The sequence below is a fragment of the Dromiciops gliroides genome, chromosome 3 (genome assembly GCF_019393635.1).
Source record: "Dromiciops gliroides isolate mDroGli1 chromosome 3, mDroGli1.pri, whole genome shotgun sequence".
NCBI lineage: Eukaryota > Metazoa > Chordata > Mammalia > Microbiotheria > Microbiotheriidae > Dromiciops > Dromiciops gliroides.
The window spans coordinates 491114885-491137021 of NC_057863.1; the positions used below are offsets into that span (position 1 = coordinate 491114885).

Consider the following 22137-nt stretch of genomic DNA (forward strand, 5'->3'; position numbering starts at 1 on the left):
AAGGCTTCTAAGAAGAATGTTTTTAAATACATAAAATAAAATGCAGAGTATTATGAGAGAAATGAGTCATATTGAGATATTTATCAAAATGTTTTTTAAAAGTTACAGACCCCCAGATAAAAACCTTTCATCTATAGTCTTCTACATAGAGTCCATGAGAAACAGGATTATCAGAGCAATAGGAACACAGAGTACAGAGGAAGAATAGGGGCTGGACACTGTTGTGGAGTTGTAAAAAAATCCAACCATTCTGGAGGACAATTTGGAACTATGCCCCAAAGGCTATAGAACTGTACATACCCTTTGATCCAGCAATACCACTGCTAGGTTTATATACCAAAGACATCCCCCAAAAGAGAAAAAGACCCATTTGTACAAAAATATTTATAGCAGCTCTTTTTGTGGTGGCTAAGAATTGGATGCTCATCAATTAGGGGGAATGGCTAAACAAGTTGTGGTATAAGATGGTGATGGAATATAATCATGCCATAAGAAATGACAAGAAGGATGATTTCAGAAAATCCTGGAAAGACTTGTACAAACTGATGTATAGTGAAGTGAGCAGAACCAAGAGAACATTGTGCACAGAGAGAGCAATATTGTTTGATGAAGAACTGTGAATGATTTGACTATTCTCAACAATACAATGATCCAAGACAATCCCAAAGGACTATTGATAAAACATACTATCCACCTCCAAAGAAAGAACTGATATTGTTTGAACACAGAACAAAGCATGCTATTTTCACCTTCTTTCATTTTTTTACTTTTATTCAATTTTTCTTATACAAAATGACTAATATGGTAATGTTTTACATAAGTTGTACATGCATAACCTATATCTGATTGCTTACCGCCTCAGTGAGGGGGGAGGGAAGGGAGGAGAGGAAGGATAAAAATTGGAACCCCAAACTATAAATAAAAATGTTTATTAATAATAAGAGCTTGAAAGGATGCTACCCCCCAAAAAGGGGAGATTTTTACAGTCTTAGGGTATTGATGGCAGAGATAGAATAGCCAAAAGAAAGGCAACGCATATCTTTCAGTTTTTGTTCCATACTTTGGCTAATTCTTTTTTTTTTTGGTGGGGGGAGAGGGCAATGGGGATTAAGTAACTTGCCCAGGGGTCACACAGCTAGTAAGTAGCAATGTCTGAGGCCGAATTTGAACTTGGGTCCTCCTGAATCCAGGATCACTGCGCCACCTAGCTGCCCCCAGACTTTCTAATTCTTATAGGAGTTTTTCTTTAGTTGTAATAATAACAATAATAGTTTTTAGATAGTGTTTTAAGTTTTACAAAGTGATATTTGTTTAATTTCATTTGATTTTTATAACAATCATGTGAAATAGGGGCTATTATCACCCCTATTATACAGATGAGTAAACTGAGGACAAGAGATGTTAAGACACTTGCCCAGGGACACTGTCAAATGTCTGGTAAGATGCTAAGTTCGGTTTCCAGTTTTCCTGGCTCCAGGTTCAATGTTCTTCCTACTGTACTACCCTGCTACCTTAAGTTCTCAGCTACCTTCCTAGTTGAAATAGAGTATCTTCTCAGGGAGTCTAACAACAGCCCAGCCGCAACTTTATTTTATAAAATACAATTTACTTTAAAATGTGGCCTCTCTAAGGCCAGTCCAGTAGGGTTTGTGCTATCCATGATCATGCCCAGGTTGAATTCATAAAATTCAACAGTCTCAAACCAAGTGCAATAGAATTAAATATTGTGGAAACTTAAATGCAGATTCAACAGGTTATTTTTCTACTCTCTCTCTTTTAAATTTTACATATTTTAAATAAACGAGAGGGACTGAGGGTAAAGTACAGAAGAAAAACCACTGATACAAAAAGCCAAATCTACAAGCCAATTTACACTGTGTTAACTGTGAATCTTTCATACAAATTTCTTCTAGTGTGTGAGTTTTGATGATTCCCACATTGCACAGGAGACTTCCTAGCAAAAGTGACTGGAAAATGCTGAATATCAACAGGCAGAAATTAAGAAGAGTCTTGGGAGCCAATAGCAATTTCAGTAATACATGTTCTTATCCCACCAGCCTGTAGGGGGAGAAAGAGAGTCAATAAGAAACATGGAGCCTCTGTGGGAGATGTAAAAAGGCAAATGCTCAATAAACCCCAGCAGGATCTCCCAGATCTGGACCCAAATTCTCTTCCATTGAGGTTACTTACTTCCTGGATAGCGTCTGATGAAAAGTTTTCGGAACTCGTCATATACCCAGATGACAATGGCATATGGTACTGCCACAAACCAATACTGAACCCTGGAAATGAAATGGAACCAAAGCCAAGAGTCAGAGTATATCAAAAGATAAGAACCAGCTTCTCAGGTAAACTGTGGTGGGGTTATTAACTTCACTGCCCTTCTTGGTAACTGCAACAATTTGAAGTGAATCTACTGTAGGGGCAGCTAGGTGGTGCAGTGGATAGAGCACCAGCCCTGGAGTCAGGAGGACCCGAGTTCAAATCTGGCCTCAGACACTTAACACTTACTAGCTGTGTGACCCTGGGCAAGTCACTTAACCCCAATTGCCTCACAAAACAAAAAACAAAAAAAACAGCCCAACAAAAAACAAATAGATGAAGTGAATCCACAGCAGGGAAGGCTTTTTCTAAACTGGCCAAAGCCAGCATTTTTCTTTGAAGGGACAATACAAAGCAAGGAATACTCGAAGATGAGAACACAAAGCATGCTTTTTCCCCCCTTCAAATCTTTCCAAAGGGAATGTGGTTTTGGATTTGATCTCATTCCCCTCAATGGTTTGAGCAGGCCTAGCCATTTTTTCCCCAGATGGTCTCTAATCCTTACTTTCTGATTTCTGATCCAGATATCCTAATCTTAGCCCAGCCTGATCCCCTAATTTAAAACTCTTCTCAGAATGGAGTCCAGTGCTTTCCCTTCCCACAGTAGAGCAGATAACTCACCGAAGTGTGGTGAAACTGAGGACTGTGATACTTCCAAAGCCATAGGAGAGGATAAGTGCTATGATAATTTGAGATGCAATCCCAACCCAGATGACTTTATTTCTGTAAGAAATAAACACACGAACAGATTTTGAATACACTTAGTTATTCCTCCCCTATTAATGTAGAAGGTATTACCACCCTCCCACTTTAGGAATCATCCTGGTCTCTGCATAGTCTTCCACCGTCCATATCCAATCAACTGCCAAGCCTTGTTGATTTCACTTGTGTGACATCTCTTGGACATACTTCCTTCTCTCCTCTTAGACTGCCATCATCTTGGTGCATCACCTTATGTCTTGCCTATTGTACTAGTCCACTAATGGGTCTCCCTGCCACAAGTCTCAGGTCTTCAGTGCATCTTCCACTTAGCTTCCAAAGTTATCTTCCTAAAGTTCAAGTCTGAACATGTCCACTCCTCCCCCCCACCCAAATCAATAACCTCCAGTGGTTCCCAATCACATCCAGGACCAAACATAAAATCCTATTTGGCATTCAAAGCCCTCTATAATCTGCTCCCTACCTCTTCAGTATTCTTATACCTTCATACTTATTCCCCTTCTCCCCCAATTCTGTGATCCAGTGACCCTGGCCTCCTTGCTGTTCCTCACACAAGACATTCCATTTCCCAACTCTGGGTATTTTCACTGTTTGTCCTCCATTCCTATAATGTCTCCCCCCCCCATATCTTTGCTTCTTGGCTTCTCTGGGTTTCTTCACATCTCAGTTAAAATCCTACCTCCTATAGAAAGTCTTTCCCAATCCCTCTTAATTTTAATGCCTCCAATTTATCCTGTATATATTGTTTGTATTTTTTGTATATATAGTTATTTTGTATATATAGTTATTTGTATTATTGCATATACAGTTGTCATATTGTATTATTGTATATATATTTGCATGGTGTTACCCCTTCCCTCCCCCCCACCCACGATGAGATTGTGAATGTCCTTCTGCCTCTTTTTGTGTGATAGTGTTTAGCACAATGCCATACCAACACATGGTAGGACACTTGAAGTTCACTGACTGATAGATGTCCATCAGGCTAATATGATCCAGAGTAATATCAGAAGATCTTTTGCCATAGTAGGTATCATAACTTTAGTTCCTTGGAAGAGCCAACAGAATTTTACCTCCTTTGCACCATAAACCTTTGATATATAGTATAGTATCAACTAATACCTGAAGAGACCTTGCTGGAAAATAGAATTTCTCCGGGTCTTTCTGATGATTAAATCTGCTATTTGCTGGACCATGATGGCAACAAAGAAAGCAGTATATCCGGTCCATTCCAAGTTCTTCCGCTGATATCTTGTCTGCAAATGATCAGAAAGATAGAAAACTTTGAGACCCAGCAGAGAAAGCTCTTGGCAATGTTAAGGGTATGCAAACAACTGGTCATTCAGTCATCCAGAAACAGTAAAAGGTGAGTAGGAAAGAAGGGGATATGTTATTTATTCTACTTATCCCCATATATGATACCCTGCAGCCTAGTTGTTCTTTTGTATCTGTTACAAAGCTGATGTATGTCAGCAGTGTTGTTGTTCCATCTTTTCTGCCTCTTTGTGATTCTGTGGAAAATATCATGCCAGTTCTGTCCACAGGGTTTTCTTGTTAGAGATAAGAGTGGTTTGCTATTTCCTTCTCCAATAGATTAAGGCAAACAGAGGTTAAGTGACTTGCCCAGGGTCACACAGACAATGAGTGTTTGAGGCTGGATTGTATTTAGGTCTTCCTGATTCCAGGCCCAGCATTCTATCCACTGAACCACCTAGCTGCCTCTAGCAACTGTTATTATGAGGACAAGTCCTCATAAAAGTTAGAGTTATTTAAATATTTTGCACCTGTCATTTCCATTCTGGAAAATCAGCTACAGTTCCAGTAGGCACAATTCTCATTTTCTGCTTTCTGACCACCTTAAAATACAGATAACCATAAGAATCTAAGCTGGGTCAAATGACATTTCTTATGATGAAATGCCTTATCCAAGGGGCAGTCTTCAATCACAAACCGAGTTTTCCTCCATGAGACTCTCATACCATTGCTTTTTTTTTTTTTTTTTTTTTTGCAGGGCAATGAGGGTTAAGTGACTTGCCCAAGGTCACACAGCTAGTAAGTGTCAAGTGTTTGAGGTTGGATTTGAATTCAGGTCCTCCTGAATCCAGGAGGCTGCCCCCATAGTGTTGCTTTACATTTGTTTACATTTGTTTTAAACTGATGAATATTATTTTTAATAAACACACACACATATATAGCCATTTTAATAAAAATAACTAGCACTTATTTAGCATTTTAAGTTTTATCTCATTTGGTTCTACAAATTTGGTACCATTATTTCCATTTTACAAATGATGAAACTAAGGGTCACAGAAGTTAAGTGACTTGCCCATGGTAACCCAGCAAGCAAGCGTCTCAGGCAGGATTTGATTTGAGGTGTTCCTGCCTTCAAGCCCAAAGCTCTAACCACTGTGCCCACCCCAAACTCCAAAAAAGCTAATGAGGTAGTAGCTAATGTCCACTATATTTAACCTGAGATCTGATGTAGTTTAATGAAGTCTTTATTTATACAGTTGAAGGCTAATTATGCATATTTTCATTCTGTTTTCTTCATTTTGTATTATTTTTTATCTTTTATTTGAAAATAAATTTTTATTCATACTTTTTTCCTCCATTAGTTACTTCCCAGTAACTGTTTCACTCCATCACCCTCATTTGTAAAAACAGGGAAAGGACAAAAACAGTATATTGACCATATGGCATTCCCCACCTATTGCTCACCACCCCTCAATCAAGAGGAAACATCGCATGATCAGAGACCATGACCTGAAGGTTTCAACCTTTTCATTTCTACAGTTTGCTGCCAAGAGAGTGACCTTTTCTCCTCCCTGCCAGCTCTCTTCTAGTTCTAGAATTGTGATCGAATCAACTGAGTTGTTCTGGGGTATGTATGTCAACTTACTCCCTTACAGCTTTATATCTGGAAGAGGGAAAGGACCAAAGTACCTTTTCCTGGGCTTTGTTGTCCAGTAGTTTTTCAGTCATACCAAACTCTTCATGACTCTATTTGGGATTTTCTTGGTTAAGATACTGGTGTGGTTTGCCATTTCCTTCTCCAGCTCATTTTACAGATGAGGAAATTGAGGCAAACAGGGTAAAGTGACTTGCCCAGGTTTGCACAGTTAGTAAGTGTCTGAGACTGGATTCAAACTCAGGAAGATGAGTCTTCCTGACTTCAGGACCAGTACTTTATCCACTGTGCCACCTAGCTGCCCTCCCAGGCTATGAACCACCAAACCTTTCCCATATTTTCTCCTACTATTAGAATATATGATCTCTGAGGGCAAGGGCTGTCTTTAGTATGTGCATAATAAATATTTTCATTCACTGAATTTGTATTCCATGCACTTAGGAGTGTCTGGTGCATAGTAATCAATAAATGCCTATTGTTTTTTTCATTCACTCATTGATTCTAATAGGGTAGTCTTACTAGGACAGTCCAGAAGATGGCATGTCAGGATCAATCAGATCAAATGGGCAATAGCATGGAGAATAAACAGGGTTAGAACTTTGACCTCTCTTACCCATTCTTGTCCATAGCTATCTTCAAGGTCATTTATACTATCATCTTCCCATTCTGACCGCAAGAAAATGAGCTGGGCAGGCTTGAATCCTTGTTCTGCATAGACAGTGAAATAGGCAAGGAAGGCTCCCAAAGATTGCAGGATTCCTATGGGACAGATGAAACATGTTGAGAATTTAGGACCTCTGATGACTTCAAGATATTCTCTTTCCAATTATCCCAACCCATTAAAAAAAAAAGCCAGTTTCTGAACTCATTAGAGGATGGGGACTTAGGAAAGACCTTTGATACCAAAATTACACAAGAGAGATCTCAGCATACCTATATGGAGATAAGAGTACAAAGCCAGCTGTTGATTCACCAGTCTGTCCCTCTTTTTGTGGCGTGGCTTCCTGTTCATGATGTCAGTCTCAGCTTTCTCATAGGCTAAGGCAATGGATGGAATCTATGGCGGGGAAAGAAGATGGTGAAACCCAGTCACCACTACCCTATAACTAGAAAACAGTCAGTTAATATCCAGATAGAAAATAAAATAGAGAGAATAAATGAATCTCAAGACTCTTGAAGAAGGTTTGCCAGTAAACTTTCAGGCCTCCAAGCAACACGAGTGATTTGCTATTAGTTTTTATTTATTTATTTATTTTTGCAGGGCAATGAGGGGTAAGTGACTTGTCCAGGGTCACACAGCTAGTAAGTGCCAAGTGTCTGAGGCCAGATTTGAATTCAGGTCCTTCTGAGTCCAGAGCCAGTGCTTTATCCACTGTGCCACCTAGCTGCCCCCTTAAATTATTATTTTTTTTCAGATTGCTATTAGTTTTTTTCAGTTAGAATAAAATTATACTTTATTTAGGTGCCAGGGAAAGGAAATTAAGAGAGAAGTCCTTGGACTTTTTCTCATGGGGAGAAGGCATGGCACAGAGGTATGGCTCTCTGAGATACCTTTCTCCACTATTAGTTTTTTTTTTCCCCCCACTATTAGTTTTTAAACAAAGAGATCTCTAACCATGCCACAATGTATGAGCAATGCAATATGTTACTATGTGTAGAGAAGAAAGGGAGGAACGTCAGCAAGGGCCATTTCCCTTGCTTTGTTTCTAGTTTTCTTCTCTATCATCTACTTAATCTTTATACACATATTCCAAAGTCATATGAATAATTTACCCTCAATAGTGTTTATTCTTCAACTATTCTTTAATCATTGTCTGTTGTGGATTTAAAGAACCTCAGCCTAAAAACATCTACTTGGTGTGTCCTTGTGCAACTCGTTAGGCTTTAGTTTCCTTATCTATTTTATTCCCTGGGACCTCAGAAATCTACTTACAACATCAGTGCCCAAGTCGACAAACAAGATGGTGACAGTACCAATGGGCAGGGGAATCCCAGCAATAATGAAGATCAGGAAAGGACAAAGCTCAGCAATGTTCTTGGTCAGGGTGAAAGCAATAGTTTTCTTCAAATTATCAAAGATTAGGCGACCTAGGAGGAGAATGTTCTTGTTAGAGAAATTGATTTTGACCCACAAGGTTAAGTCAACCCTCTGTAAAGGCATTTGTAAGATGTACCTTGCATGGGAGGGACCTTACTTACCTTCTTCTACACCTGTCACTATAGAGGCAAAGTTGTCATCCAGTAAAGACCATGTCTGCTGCATTTTTGCTGCATCAGAGCCTGCAATTCCCATGGCAATCCCAATATCGGCTTTCTTCAGGGCTGGGGAATCATTAACACCATCCCCTGTCACTGCAACAACAGCATCCTGAAAAAACATAGTGGATTCAAACTTTAAATCAAGAAATTTCAAGGAGTAGCCAAGTGATTGGAGTATTGATGAAAATAACATCTTCCATCTTCTCCTGAAGATAGGATGACCCTCTGTTCTGTAAGTCTTTTCTGGGAGGAAAGGGTCATGCTTCCATGTGATGTGAAATAAGCACTCAATAAGATTCTTTTAAAGTAATACAGATGGTAATGTGATAGAGGACAGAGATGGGCATCTCTAGCTTTAGTGATGAGATACTGAACACAGGTTCTTATTTTTCCTTAGTTATTTCTGCATCTAAGCCCAGTCAAATGAATTTACTCAAAAGAAAATTAATAAATTAGAGAATGACCATCACAGGGGCCACCATTTTCTTCAAACAATTAAGAGGGGAAAACTTGTTCAAGTCAAGGCAATGTTATGTGAATGTAATGACATAAAATAATGTAATGACAATAATGAAAGGTACCATTTCAGAAAAAAAAAACATTTTGAAAAAACTTGTATGAGTTGTTCCAGAGGAAAAGAGCAAGACCAAGATAATTTATAAAATAACCACATCATAAAGACAAAAGACTGTAATACTCTATCAACACAATGATCCATCACTATTCCAGCAGATTGATGAAGCGCACTCTCCACCTGACTGGTACAGTCAATGAAACAGAATGAAGCTTTTTAAAATTTTAATTTTTAATTTTTAGACATGGCTAATGAGGGAATTTGCTTTGTTAGGACATACATGCTTATTACAAAAGTTTAGCTTTTAGTTTTTGACTCTTTTTTTTTACCAATAAAAGGGGGAAGGAGAAGGACAATATGGGAGGAAGAGAAACTTTTTTGTCAATTGAAAAATTAAATATATTTTTAAAAGTTGAGAACAGGAGGATATACTTGATATAAAAATGGACTCTAAGGAGCTTTCTTTTTTTTTTCTTTCTGAAGCCAAATACATGCTTATATGATACAGTGGCTAGAATATTGGGCTTGGAGTCAGTAAGACTTCAGTTTAAATCTCGCCTCAGATTATTATTAGCTATGTGACCTGGGCAAGTTGCTTAACATATGTTTGCCTCAGTTTCCTTAACTACAAAAATGAGGTTGAAAATTAGAGAATAACCCTAATTCATGTCATTATTGTGAGACTCAAATGAAATAATATTTATCAAGCTCTTAGCACAATGCCTGGCACATAGAAAGCACTATATAAATACTAATTATAATTATTGTTTTTTCTTTGTATTCCTAATGCTTGGCACAGGGCCTAGAACATAGTAAATGCTTAAATAAATTCTTGTGGAATTCAGTTGAATTTCCTTGAAAGAACCAGTCATTTCTTCTCCTGAGGCTTGGGAGGGAACCTCAGTTGTGTTTTAGGAAAGAGCCTTCTGTTCTAACAAAGCCTCCCTTCACACTAAATGATAGTCTGAAGGTATCTGACTTGGACTCACCTGGATTCCTGTCAGTCAGTCAATAACATCTGAGAAACACCTACTATGTGCCAGGTACCTTGGTAAGTACCATCTCCCTCATCACTCACCTGTCTCTGACAGCCCTCTACAATGATCAGCTTCTGTTGGGGAGATGTCCTTGCAAAGACTATTTCGGTGTGGTTGATCAAGATCTCATCCAGCTGCTCTGTGCTCATCTCCTTCAGCTCCATTCCACTTACCACAGCTGCCTTCGCCTCCCTAGAAGGGCCAAAGCAATGCCCAATCATCAAAAAGAATAGCTCTAATGCTGTGAGACTTCTGGATTGAGAAGCCCAGTAGACAACCATACTCTGAGGGGACTAGTCCCCCACTTCTCTAAGGCTCCCAACACTACTGCAAAATAGAGAAGCCTAGCTCACTAATAGGCCTTGCCATCTCCTTTCAAGATAGGGAAACAGAGGCTAGCAGGGAATCATATTGGATCGCTTGCAAAGAATACTACCAAATCCTTCCTTTTACAGAGGGACTCCAAAAGATAGTGAGAAAATGCCCAGCAGCAAGAATGTCCCAGTGATTGGAATGCCCCACTTAGCATCATTATCTGCCTGGTGAATTCCTACTCATCTTTGAAATCCCAATGCAACATTTTGCCTCTTCAGTGAAGCTTTCCCCACTTCTTCCAGCCACCATTTCCTTTCTTGGACCTCCTAGTATATTGCTCATGTGTGTATGTATTCATTCACATATATATTATTCTGTTTTCAATCCAATGAATGTTCATTAAGTCCCAGTTATATATAAGGTAGCATGCATGGCAGCAAGGAAACAAAGGCAAAAGTCACTTGAGGAGGATGAGAGCTAGGGAGAACAGGAAAGGATTCACAGAAGAGGTGGCATCAGAGATGAATCTTGAACAAAATTGGGACTTTTAAGCAGTATAGGTAAGAAGTAAGCATATTTTAGGTAAGGGAGACTATGTATACAAAGAAGTTCTTAAACTTTTTGTATCATGGAACTCTTTGTCAGTCTGGTGAAACATATGGGGACCGCTAGGTGGCACCATAGTGCCTGGAGTGCTGGGTCTGGAGTTAGGAAGACTATCTTCCTGAGTTCAAATGTGGCCTCAGACACTTATTAGCTACTTGACCCTGGAGAAGTCACTCAACCCTGTGTTCCTCAGTTTCTTCATCTGTAAAATGAGCTGGACAAGGAAATGGCATACCACCCCAGTATCTCTGCCAAGAAAACCCCAAATGAAGTCATGAAGAGTTGGACATGATTGAAGACGACCAGATGACAACAAAGCCCATGGATCCCCTCTCAGAAGAATGGTTTTAAATGCATAAAAGAAATAGATCACAAAGAAAACCAGTTATATTCAAATATAGCTATTAAATTTTTTTTTGAAAAAAATATTCATGAACCCCAGGTTAAGAACACCTTTTCAATTCTAATGTGGACTTAATGTTGGATTTTTTAAAAAGATCCCATTTTTGGTGGCTTTCCTGAGCTCTTTAGAGAAAAAGTTATTGTGTATCTATGTATGTATATCAAAATAAACAACCCCCAGTAGCAGTTTAAGAGGCTACAGACCCCAAAGCAATGAGCCCCAAAACACTGCAGCCTTTTGGAGTCGAAGGGTGTTGGCTCACCTGCAGAGTCACATTACCACTGCTCTTACCTTTTGTTAACCTGCTCCACAGGAATGTTAAGACGGTTTGCCATTTCTTCCACTGTCTCACTATTGGCTGAAATGATGCCCACACTTTTGGCAATAGCTTTGGCTGTGATTGGATGATCACCTGTCACCATGATAACCTAAAATGGGTAAGAAATAGATATAACCAGTGAGAAGCGGCCCAGTAAAAGCAGAGGGAAAAGTGACCATGACTCTTATTGCCTGAATCAAAGACTAGTGGAGTAAAATCAGTGGGAATGATAGATTTTCCCTTTGGGAGACATTAGTTGTGATGGGTATCTTCCCTCCCCCTGGAAAAGACAAGCAGCAGTACATTGTCAATACATCAGCTTGTCCCAATGTTTCTTGATTTTTTTTTCCTCCATCAAATGAGGAAACCTTTATTTCTGGCACAATTCTCATTTGTTCTTCTAGGAAAAAAAAATATGGGACACCGACTATTTTTTTCACTGACTTTTAAAAACAGTTTATTGTGAGAAATTTTTTCTTATATTTAATAACTAATTATTGAATCAGGACCAAGTTTTCCCCCCCTTTTTCTACTTGCTCATCCAGAAACCAATCAGTGTGGCAAATTTCTCTCTTTATTTTTTTTTTAGTGAGCCAGTTGGGGTTAAGTGACTTGCCCAGGGTCACACAGCTAGTAAGTGTTAAGTGTCTGAGGCCTCATTTGAACTCAGGTCCTCCTGAATCCAGGGCAGGTGCTCTGTCCACTGCACCACCTAGCTGCCCCTGGCAAATTTCTCTTAAAGATTTACCTAGGACTAGAACTAAAAAGATAGCAAAAGAAATGCTAATTTTGGGCTAATGGGTGTATTCCTTCTTATGGTGTTTGCTCTGAAAGTTTTGGGAAAATGTATATCCTCCCTTTTGATATGTGACAAGTAATATGGAAATTGATGTCTCAGATCAAGATTTAAGTGATCTAAATCACTACCCCAAGACCCTCATTTTAATATAACCTGCCTCTCCTGATGTTAAACAATCAGAGTTTATTGGCACTCCTCAGAAATACCTACTCTTTGAAGGGCATGTAAACTGTAGAGATGGTCAGATGTCCATCCTTTTATTAATAATATGCTGGCTTTATTAATAAAGTGATTAAATTACCCAGGAATTATGCCTCTTGGAAGTTTTTAATCATCATAGTATAAATGTGGAATTAAATATTCTAAAAGATCCCAAAGAAATAGAATTAAGAAGATGCCATAAGCTACTACTACCTTGGATTTATGTAGTACATTATAGGTTAAAAGGCTATTTTGTGTCTATTAATATCAATATAATAATCACAATAGCTTGTAATTATATGACACTTCAAGGTTTGTAAAGCATTTAATCCTCTTTCTTACATGAGGAAATAATTTCAGGGAGGTCGTGATTTGCCCCAAATCAGACAATGTAGATTTGGGAATAGAGTCCTTTACCATACTGTCAAAAACAACCATTGACTTTAAAAAAATAGTCTTTCCTTTGTCTTTTCATTGCTTGTCATGGTTCATGGGAAAACACAATGGGATTCAATAAGATAATATGTGTAAAGCACATTGCAAACCATAGAAGTGAGTTATAAACGTAAGCTATTGTTATCAGTTAATCATTCTTAAGGCTGTCTCCACTCTACCAGGTGTTAGCTAAACAATGATTGTAGTGAGAAGAAACTTCTCTCCAGAATTCCTTGTGGTATCTTAAAAGGGATTAATCACTAAAAATTTGACATAGTCAATTTTAAAAGAACAGGGATTGGGGTCGGACCTGTAATTTCATCGATGAGGAAATGCCGTCTACCATTGCTAATTGGTGCCCTCTCTCTGCAATTGATAGTCTTACAGAATTGCCTACAGGACTGAGAGGTTATCAGTATCTTGCTCAGGGCCACTTAGTCACCGTATATTAATGAAGGACTGTTGTATCTGAGGAGGGATCGGAACTCAGTCCCTGGCTTTGAGGCCAGCTCTCTATTTATTATGTCATGATGCCTCTCAAATGTATGAGAGAAGAAAAATACATGGGATTGATAAAGAGGACTTTATTGTAAAATGAAACTTCCTCAAAGGATCTTTGGAACCTGGGAAGGGTTCCAAGAGGTAGAAAAAGGGAACTCTACCTTGATGCCAGCACTGCGGCACTTGGTGACTGCGTCAGGGACAGTGGATCGAGGGGGATCGATCAATGACAGCAGCCCCACAAAGCAGAGGCCAGAGGTGGGAAAATTCATGGTCTCTGCATCAAAGGGATAGGTATCTGGAAACTCATCTTCTGGCAGGTAGAGATGACAGAAACCTGGAATAGACACACATGGGGAACAAGAAGGGGAGGCATCAATCAGAACAGGAGGAAGATAAGAAATAAGAGAAACACTGTACTTTCATACCACAAAAGTACATTAAGGCAACAAAGTTCTTTTTTCTTGAATAGAAACTTGAGTCTCTCCCCTGCACCTTCCTTAGAAAAGATGCAGTAGGGGGCAGCTAGGTGGCACAGTGGATAAAGCACTGGCCCTGGAGGACCTGAGTTCAAATGAGGCCTCAGACACTTGACACTAGCTGTGTGACCCTGGGCAAATCACTTAACCCTCATTTCCTCATTTCCTTCCTTAGAAAAGATGCAGTAGATATTTGTGGGAAAGGAATCTTATTAGGTACAGAATAGAGTCCTTTGATTATCAAAAGGAGTATTTATCTAGTTCTAGGATATTGTAAAAGCCATTCCTGAATTAGGTTGAACATTAGGTTAAAGAATCAGAGATATTTAAGCTGAAAGAGGCCTTACATGCCAACTAGTCTAACCTCTTCAATTTTACACATAAGGAAAATGAGGCCTGGACTTGAAAGTTTAGGTAGGAAAGCTCCTAAAAGCCATCCTAGTTGGGTTAAACATCTGATGTTTAAAAATCTCCCCATTTCCCAGAAGCTACAATGTTTTTGAGCTTCTTAAGAACTCTCCACCATATCACCTTTCCCCAGTCTCATCACTGGGGAATCTCATTATGCTGCAAGATTAAATCTGCTCATCAATACCTTCAGCTTTTCTGACTGAATGGACCCTATGACTGGAGGGTAGGGGCCACCAGCTCCAAGGCCTCTATTTAAAAAGGGCACTCAGCAAAGTTTTTCCCCCATTTCCTAACCAGCTACATTTGTTTTTGGACTTCTTCAGAACTTTCCATTATACCCTTGGATGCATATTTCCCCTTTCCCCTTCCTTTTGTGTCATCTTCCCTATTAGATTTTAAGCACCTTGAGGTCAGAAACTATCTTTGTTTTCATTTGTATTTGTATCCTTAGTGCTAAGCACTGTGCATGGCACATAGCAGGTGTTTGATAATGTTTATTGACTGACTAAAGGAGATTATATGGTGATAACATTTTGTCAGGCAGAAAAATCAGATATTTCTGTGGTGGGATTTCCTTATGTGAATAAAATTGGTTCCCAACCATTAAACACCATTAAAAAATAAAAAGCATAGAGCATTCATTCAAAGATCCATGAGTTCATTGATAGTTTCTGTATTAGAGAATGGTGGGTCATTAATACAATCAAGGATCTTTGAAGCATTTTTAAGAATATGTTTAAACACCAACCATATGCTTTTTTTTCCTTCCCCCCCCTCACATGTGACCCTCACAAACTTCAACATCCTTTAGAGATACAAACTCCATCAATTCAGATTCATTTACTTCCCTTGGAATCACCTTCTATTGTTTTTAATAAATTTGTCATCCATTTTCTCAACTTAAATCCTTTATGTAGTACTGGCTAGTGGCCCCGCTCTGTCACCATCCTAGGCCAACTCACCCAGCACTCTCTCCCCTAAGCCTCCCAGCTCCATGTATGCAGTTTGGAAGGCCTCTGCTGTGCTTTCATCAAGAGGCTGTTCCTGGCCATTGATCATGATGGTGCTGCACTTCTCCAGGATCCTCTCAGGGGCTCCTTTCATCACCAAGAGGAATCGCTTGTCATTGGGGTCATCTGTCTCATGAATGGAGAGCTGGAGGAAGAAATTAAATGAAGGTGTTAGATGGGGAATGTCACTGTTACTGTCACTTCTTCTTTTTTTTTTTTTTTCAATGAGGCAATTGGGGTTAAGTGACTTGCCCAGGGTCACACAGCTAGTAAGTGTTAAGTGTCTGAGGCCGGATTTGAACTCAGGTACTCCTGAATCCAGGGCCAGTGCTCTATCCACTACGCCACCTAGCTGCCCCTGTTACTGTCACTTCTAAGAGGCCTGAAGAGTTCCTCCACAACTAGCCACAAATCAGGAGAAGGCAAACCATCTCTTCCTTTGTCTACACTAGACCTTGGTGTGCATTCAAGCCTCCCCCATTGAGGGAACAGGGAGCTAGAGCTTAGAGATCATATTGTCCAGGTTCCTCATATTATAGATGAAAAACCTGAAGCCCAGCAAGGTTAAATGACTTGCTTCACTTGGGTAACACAGTTAATGAGTGGCAGAGGTAAGATTTGAATCCAAGACTTCTGGCTCCACAGTCAGCATCCCTTCTATTGTGACATGCCATTGAAACCCATGGTGATCTCCACGATCCCTTGTGCTTCCCACTAGAAAAGGAGACTCAAACTTGACCCTAACCTAAATCTGAAACCTGGGCTTTCATATGAGAAATCAGCCTTGGAGGCAGTGGTGCCACCTCTTCCACACAGAGACAGTAAAGGGAGTTGGACAACTGGTCAGAAAAAAATGACAGGGGACTTTTTGTTGGCACTGGGGACAGTTGGTATTGATTTGGCAATTCTGTTGCCCATATATAATTGTGGGTTTCAGTTCAAGGGAGGAGAGGAGTGCTTGTGGTCCATCACAAAGAAGCAGAGAGAGAGGCAGAGAGACAGCGAGAAGGATAAGTGGAAGAAAATAGGATGGAATTAACAGTAATCATAGCTGTGAATGAGAATGGGATGAGCTCACCCGTAAAATGGAAGGAAATAACAGAATAGATTAGAAACCAGAATCTAACAATATGTTGTTTACCAGAGACACACTTGAAGCAGAAAGACACACAGAGTTAAAATAAAGGGCTAAAGCAAAACCTATTATGCTTCAGAAAAAGTGAAAAAGGCAGGGTTAGCAATCATGTTCGCAAAGGAAAAGTAAAAACAGACCTAATTAAAAGACATAGTCAGGGAAACTATTTTCTAAAAGCTACAGTAGACAATGGAGTAATATAAAATTTTTTACAGCAAGTTTCTCTGATTAAAGGCTGAGTAAAATTTATAAAAATAAAAGCCATTTCCCAATTAATAAATGGTCAATGAATATGAAAAAGGTAGTTTTCAGAAGAAGAAATTAAAGCAATCTATAGTCATATGAAGAAATGCTCCATTGCTTAGAGAAATGCAGATTGAAACAACTCAGTGGTACCATCTCACACCTATTAGAAATGACAAATGCTGGAGGGGATGAGGGGAAATAAGTACACTAATAAACTATTGGTTGAGTTGCGTATAGGTTTAACCATTCTGGAGAACAATTTGGAACTATGTCCAAAGGGCTATAAAACTGTACATACTGTTGACCTAGCAATACCACTACTAGATCTGTACCCTAAAGAGATCAAAGGGAGTCTAAATGTACAACAATGTTTATAGCAGGCAGCTATTTTTGTGATGACAAAGAATTAGAAATTGAGGGGATGTGCATGAATTGAGGAATGACTGATCAAGTTGTGGCATACGAATATGATTTAGCATTACTAATGCTAAAGAAATGAACAGGGGGTGGTTTCAGAAAAAAAATAAAACATGGCGAGATCTAAATGAACTAAGAGATCATGGTAATAGCAATGTTGTAATGATGATCAACTGTGAAAAACTTGGCTATCAATACAATGATTCAAGACAATTCCAAAGGACTCATGATAAATAAAAAAATGCTCTCTCTCTCTCTCTCTCTCTTTCTCGAACTGATAAACTCTTAGTAATATTGAAGTATAATTTTCTAGCTCTTTATTTTTTTGTTTTGTTTTTATGAGATGGCTAATATAGATATGTATTTTGTATTATTTCACACGTATAATATCGTTTTGCTTGTCTTTTCAGTGAGTGATGGAGGGGTAGTAGAGGGGGAGAATTTGGAACTCAAAATGTATAAAGAATATTAAAAATTTTTTTTTAATTTTTAAAAGAGGAAGCAAGATCTTTTTAGGTCATGGCACAAATTCCACTGAATTTCATAGCAGCAATAGTTATCTACTTCTGTGATCCCTTTCTCTATTCCAGATTTCAGGCTGTTCTTATAGACATTGGGGAGTAGGCCCCATAGTCCCACCATTAGTGTTGGACACTGTTTCTTTGTGGTATAGAGAACTGAGATCAGCAAAGATCCCCTCTGCTTTTTCCATCCATGAAATGACCTGCATGCTGATACATTTTCCCTGATCTCCTTATATTCCATCAGGGCCTCTTAAACATTAACCCAAACAGTAGGGAAATATAGGGTCCTGTCAAGAGAGGTAATTATTTTTAAAAAATTCTGGAAACCCAGAGACTTAAATTCCATTAGTTTTTAGTCTAAACTCATCTGGGGCTCTTTTTAGCTCACTATCAATGAACAGAATCTTACATTATATGTATTTTCTCTGACCAGCGCCTGGGAGTATAGGTTGATGGTTACCTTGGTGGGACTAAACTTATTTAATTAAGTATATTTTAGGAGGTTGGAAAGGAAGTGTATTTTGCATGAAGGGAAGGTTGGGAAGTGTGTGTTTGGGGGAAAGGAATTTCTACTTTATGGTTCAATTCCACTTTGTTCCAGACTGAGCAAGAAAGCCACCAGTGGAATTTCTAACATTAACTAGGCTTTTCTCACAGTACCAGCTGCCCCAACACTTAGTGATTTTCATTCCCATTCCGACAAGAAGGAGATAGAGGCTGTCAGCCTTTGAACACCCCTGAAGCAAAAACACCAATTGCTACTAGGTTGATTTCGTGAGATATTGGCAAAAAGACCCTACAGATTCTCAGAAGTTCAACTGCATGGAATGGGATGAAATCTAGAACCATCCTGGCTTTCCCACAGATTATCCACATACTATCAGAAAGGGTATTTATTTGTCTCTAGTTAATGTGGTGGACGTTTAACTGCTTTGCTGTCTTTTGAGATTTAAAAAAAATCATTTTATTTTTAATTGATGGAATAAAACAAACATTTCCATAACATAGTATAATAAAAAGATTGCACATGAAACCTCAAATCTATTATGTACAACTTTCTATTCCTTTTAAATACATAAAGTTAAAATGTAATTTTTTCTTTTCTTTTTTCTTCTCTCCTCCATTAGAAACAAATATGTATATGTATGTGTGTATATATATGTATATACACATGTATATATACATATATATACATACACATACATATACATGTATCTAAAATCATTCTATATATACTTCTATTTATCAGTTCTTTCTCTAGATGCAAATATCTTCCTTTATATGTCCTTTGTAGTTAATTTTTTTGGTGGGGCAGAGCAACAAGGGTTAAGTGACTTGCCCAGGGTCACACAACTAGTTAGTGTGAAGTGTCTGAGGACAGATTTGAACTCAGGTCCTCCTGAATCCAGGGCCTGTGCTTTATCCACTGCGCCACCTAGCTGCCCCATAGTTAATTTTTATAATAGTCAAAATGTCTTATTCACTCAAAGTTGCTCCTAAAACAACATTGCAACCAAAACCTAGACCCCTGATACCTCAGAATCAGAAACTAAGAGAGTACACATGGATGGATAATCTCTAAACTCATCTTTCTTTACCTTCTATACTTCTGTGAAAACAACAGTGAAAATACCCTAGATCAGAGATTACTAGGCCATATTCTTCAGGCTCTAGACCTGCGAGGGCATTTAGTAATTGTAGCTAAGAATACTGCTGGGCTAAGAAGTAAGATCCCCGGTCATGAGCAAAAACCCACCTGGAATTTGTTGGTGGAATTAAAAGGAATTTCCGCTACTTTTCTGTTTCTGTTTCTTCTTTCCATCACATCACCCATGATGACTTCTGAGAACTTCAGGAGGGCCGTCTCTGAAGCATCTCCCACCACAATTTTCTAGATTTAAAGTAAAAGTTAAACAAAACAAATCATTATAACCACATTCTGGCTCTTTCATGGCATTGAAAACTAACCTATTTACTGAATGTCCATGATATGTTTAAGTATTGAAGGTAATAAGAGGGGGGAGAAGATGATCCTTGCCCTCAAAGCCTCTAATCTTATTCATTCATTCATTCATCTATCTGTCTGTCTGTTCATCCACTTGTTTATCTATTTATTTGTAGGGCAATGAGGCTTAAGTGACTTGCCCATGGTCACACAGTTATTGTCAAGTGTCTGAGCCTGGATTTGAACTCAGGTCCTCCTGAATCCAGGACTGGTGCTTTATCCACTGTGCCACCTAGCTGCCCCCCAAAGCCCCTCCAATCTTATTGAAGATAAAATAAAAATAAATGAGACAAGATAATAAAATTAAGTATTGAATTGTGTTTTCTAGGCAATAAGGTTAGAGAAAGGGGAGATAAAAAAGGGCTGGAGTAGTTGAGGTAGGAAAGATTTTCTTCCATGGCAAATTTAAACTAGGCCTAGAAACATCAGAAAGAAGAAATGAAGTGGGGAAAAAAGTGAGTTATGAAGAAAGAAACAAGCTTGGCACATTGCCATTCATGATAGTAATGTAGTAGACTTCATTAAAGCTGGAAAATAGTAGAGAAACAAGCTTGGACAGAGCAAAGTGGAGCCACATTACAGAGAGGTTTGAAAATCAGGCAGAATTTAGATAATATAATAGACTAAGGAGCTATTGAAGAAGGAACAGAAAGAAGAACAGATGAAAATGTTGTTTAATCTAGCAGTGAGATGTATGAAGGATTAGAATAGCAGGAAGTCAATGTCCAGCAGCCCAGTTAGGTGACTGCTACAGCATTATGGGTAAAAGGGGATGAGGAAAGAGCCCAGGAAGTTAGAGATGAGTGACATTTTACAGGGGGAAAAAGGCATTTACAGCTATCTTGTGGATGTAGGAAATTAAGGAGGGAACCAAAGGTGACTCCAAAGTTAATGCTTGGGTGACAGAAAGAACGTGGTATTGAAAGACAGGATATTTAGAAAGGGAACTACTTTCCTGCCACTGACTGGTTCTGTATCTTTGGACAAGTTTTAACCTTTCTGAGCCTAAATTTCCTTTCATAATATAAGTGGATTGAACTAAGTGATTGCTAAGTTTCTTAAAAGTTTAGAAATGGAGACACAAATTTCACCATGAAAGAAAACTTCTCATCTCAACCACTCCAATCCTTGTTGATGTCCCCTTACTCTAAACTTATTGTCTAGAAAACACAATTTGATGCTTAATCATATTATCTTATCCAATTCATTTTTTTGGCCATCTTTGTTGAAAAGTGGAAGAGCTTAGGCTTGGTTTTAGATATATTGCTTTCAGGGTAGGTGACAGCAGTTTGGCTAGGTGGCAAAATCTATTAATCATTTGGAGATTAGATATGGGACTAAAGCTTGGATCAGATAAAACTGGAAATTAAGATTTAGCTAAGCACAAAGTCCCAGGGACTAAGCTTTGGAAAAATACCTATAGCAAGGGGCAGAAGGCAGATGAACAATAAAAGACAACAGAGCAGGAGAGGAAGTAAGAGGAGAAACTAAGGCAGTTTCAATACAGTGACTCTGGTGAGAAGTAAAGAGAGAATGAAGTACATTCTAGTATGCCAGTGTTCACAGCTGGATACTATGGATGAGAAGACTAGCTCTAGAATTGACCTGACTAATATATATTTAAATCTATAGTTGTGATTCTACTGAAGTAAGCAATTCTATCTACCAATGAAGATTAGCACCTTCTATGATTGTTGTCTGTCTTATTCTAAGAAGACCCAAAATGACATCACCATGTTGGAGTCAATGTACATAGTGTATCTGACTATGGCTGATCAGACCAATATGAGCTCAATAGGCTCTACCACAGGTCAGGCACATAAAGTCCATATGAACATTTGAAGTGGGGATGTCTCTAAATTCACACATGTTACATTTCTTTTGACCTATTGCAATTCTGCTTTGCTCAGAGAGCACGGTACCTTCTTTGATGTGGGCATGCCATGCTGGGAGGTCTTGTGCCAGTTTCTCCCATGTCTCACAATCAATTCCAAAGTTCTTCAGAGAGACCTTGAGAATGTCCTTGTATCACTTCTTCTGACCTCAGTGTGAACCCTTGCCTTATGTGAGTTCTCCATAAAATAGTCTTTTAGGCAAACCTGATATACAACTATAATCTTAGAGAGTAACTAGGGGCATTCCATTAATTTTAGCATCTCAGACATTTCTGAATTATATAAGAGAAAAACATTCTCCTTCTTACACCAAATTAAACAGAAGTCAAGGAAGTAAAATATGTTGCATAAAGCCTTATTCATTTGTGACTATCATTCTTCTACTCAAGAAGCATCATTGGCTCCCTATTGTATTCTGGTATACAATACAAACTCTTCTATTTGGCATTTAAAGCCTCATAGTCTGTTTTTTCATCCTACCTATAGTGACCAAATTGGACTTATTACTACTCCCCTTAAACAGCATTCTATTCCTCATGTTCTTGCTTTTGACAAGCTGTCTTTCAAGTCTGAGACCCACACTCTTATTACTGCCTCTTATTACCTTTTATTTCCT

General features: G+C 38.7%; 1 protein-coding gene across 1 annotated transcript in view; it reads right to left on the minus strand.

Annotated features, from left to right (window-relative positions):
* Positions 1-2029: 2029 nt before the first annotated feature.
* LOC122748994 (potassium-transporting ATPase alpha chain 2-like) overlaps positions 2030-22137 on the minus strand; it is a 30959-nt gene continuing 10851 nt past the window's right edge. Inside the window, exons 11-23 of the mRNA XM_043995128.1 lie at positions 19378-19512; positions 15252-15444; positions 13561-13736; positions 11436-11572; positions 9862-10012; positions 8150-8318; positions 7884-8038; positions 6884-7007; positions 6564-6709; positions 4165-4298; positions 2944-3045; positions 2191-2282; positions 2030-2058 (exon numbers count right to left, since the gene is read on the minus strand). Of these exons, the coding sequence (XP_043851063.1) occupies positions 2030-2058; positions 2191-2282; positions 2944-3045; positions 4165-4298; positions 6564-6709; positions 6884-7007; positions 7884-8038; positions 8150-8318; positions 9862-10012; positions 11436-11572; positions 13561-13736; positions 15252-15444; positions 19378-19512 (1743 nt within the window). The remainder of the gene's footprint in view (positions 2059-2190; positions 2283-2943; positions 3046-4164; positions 4299-6563; positions 6710-6883; positions 7008-7883; positions 8039-8149; positions 8319-9861; positions 10013-11435; positions 11573-13560; positions 13737-15251; positions 15445-19377; positions 19513-22137) is intronic.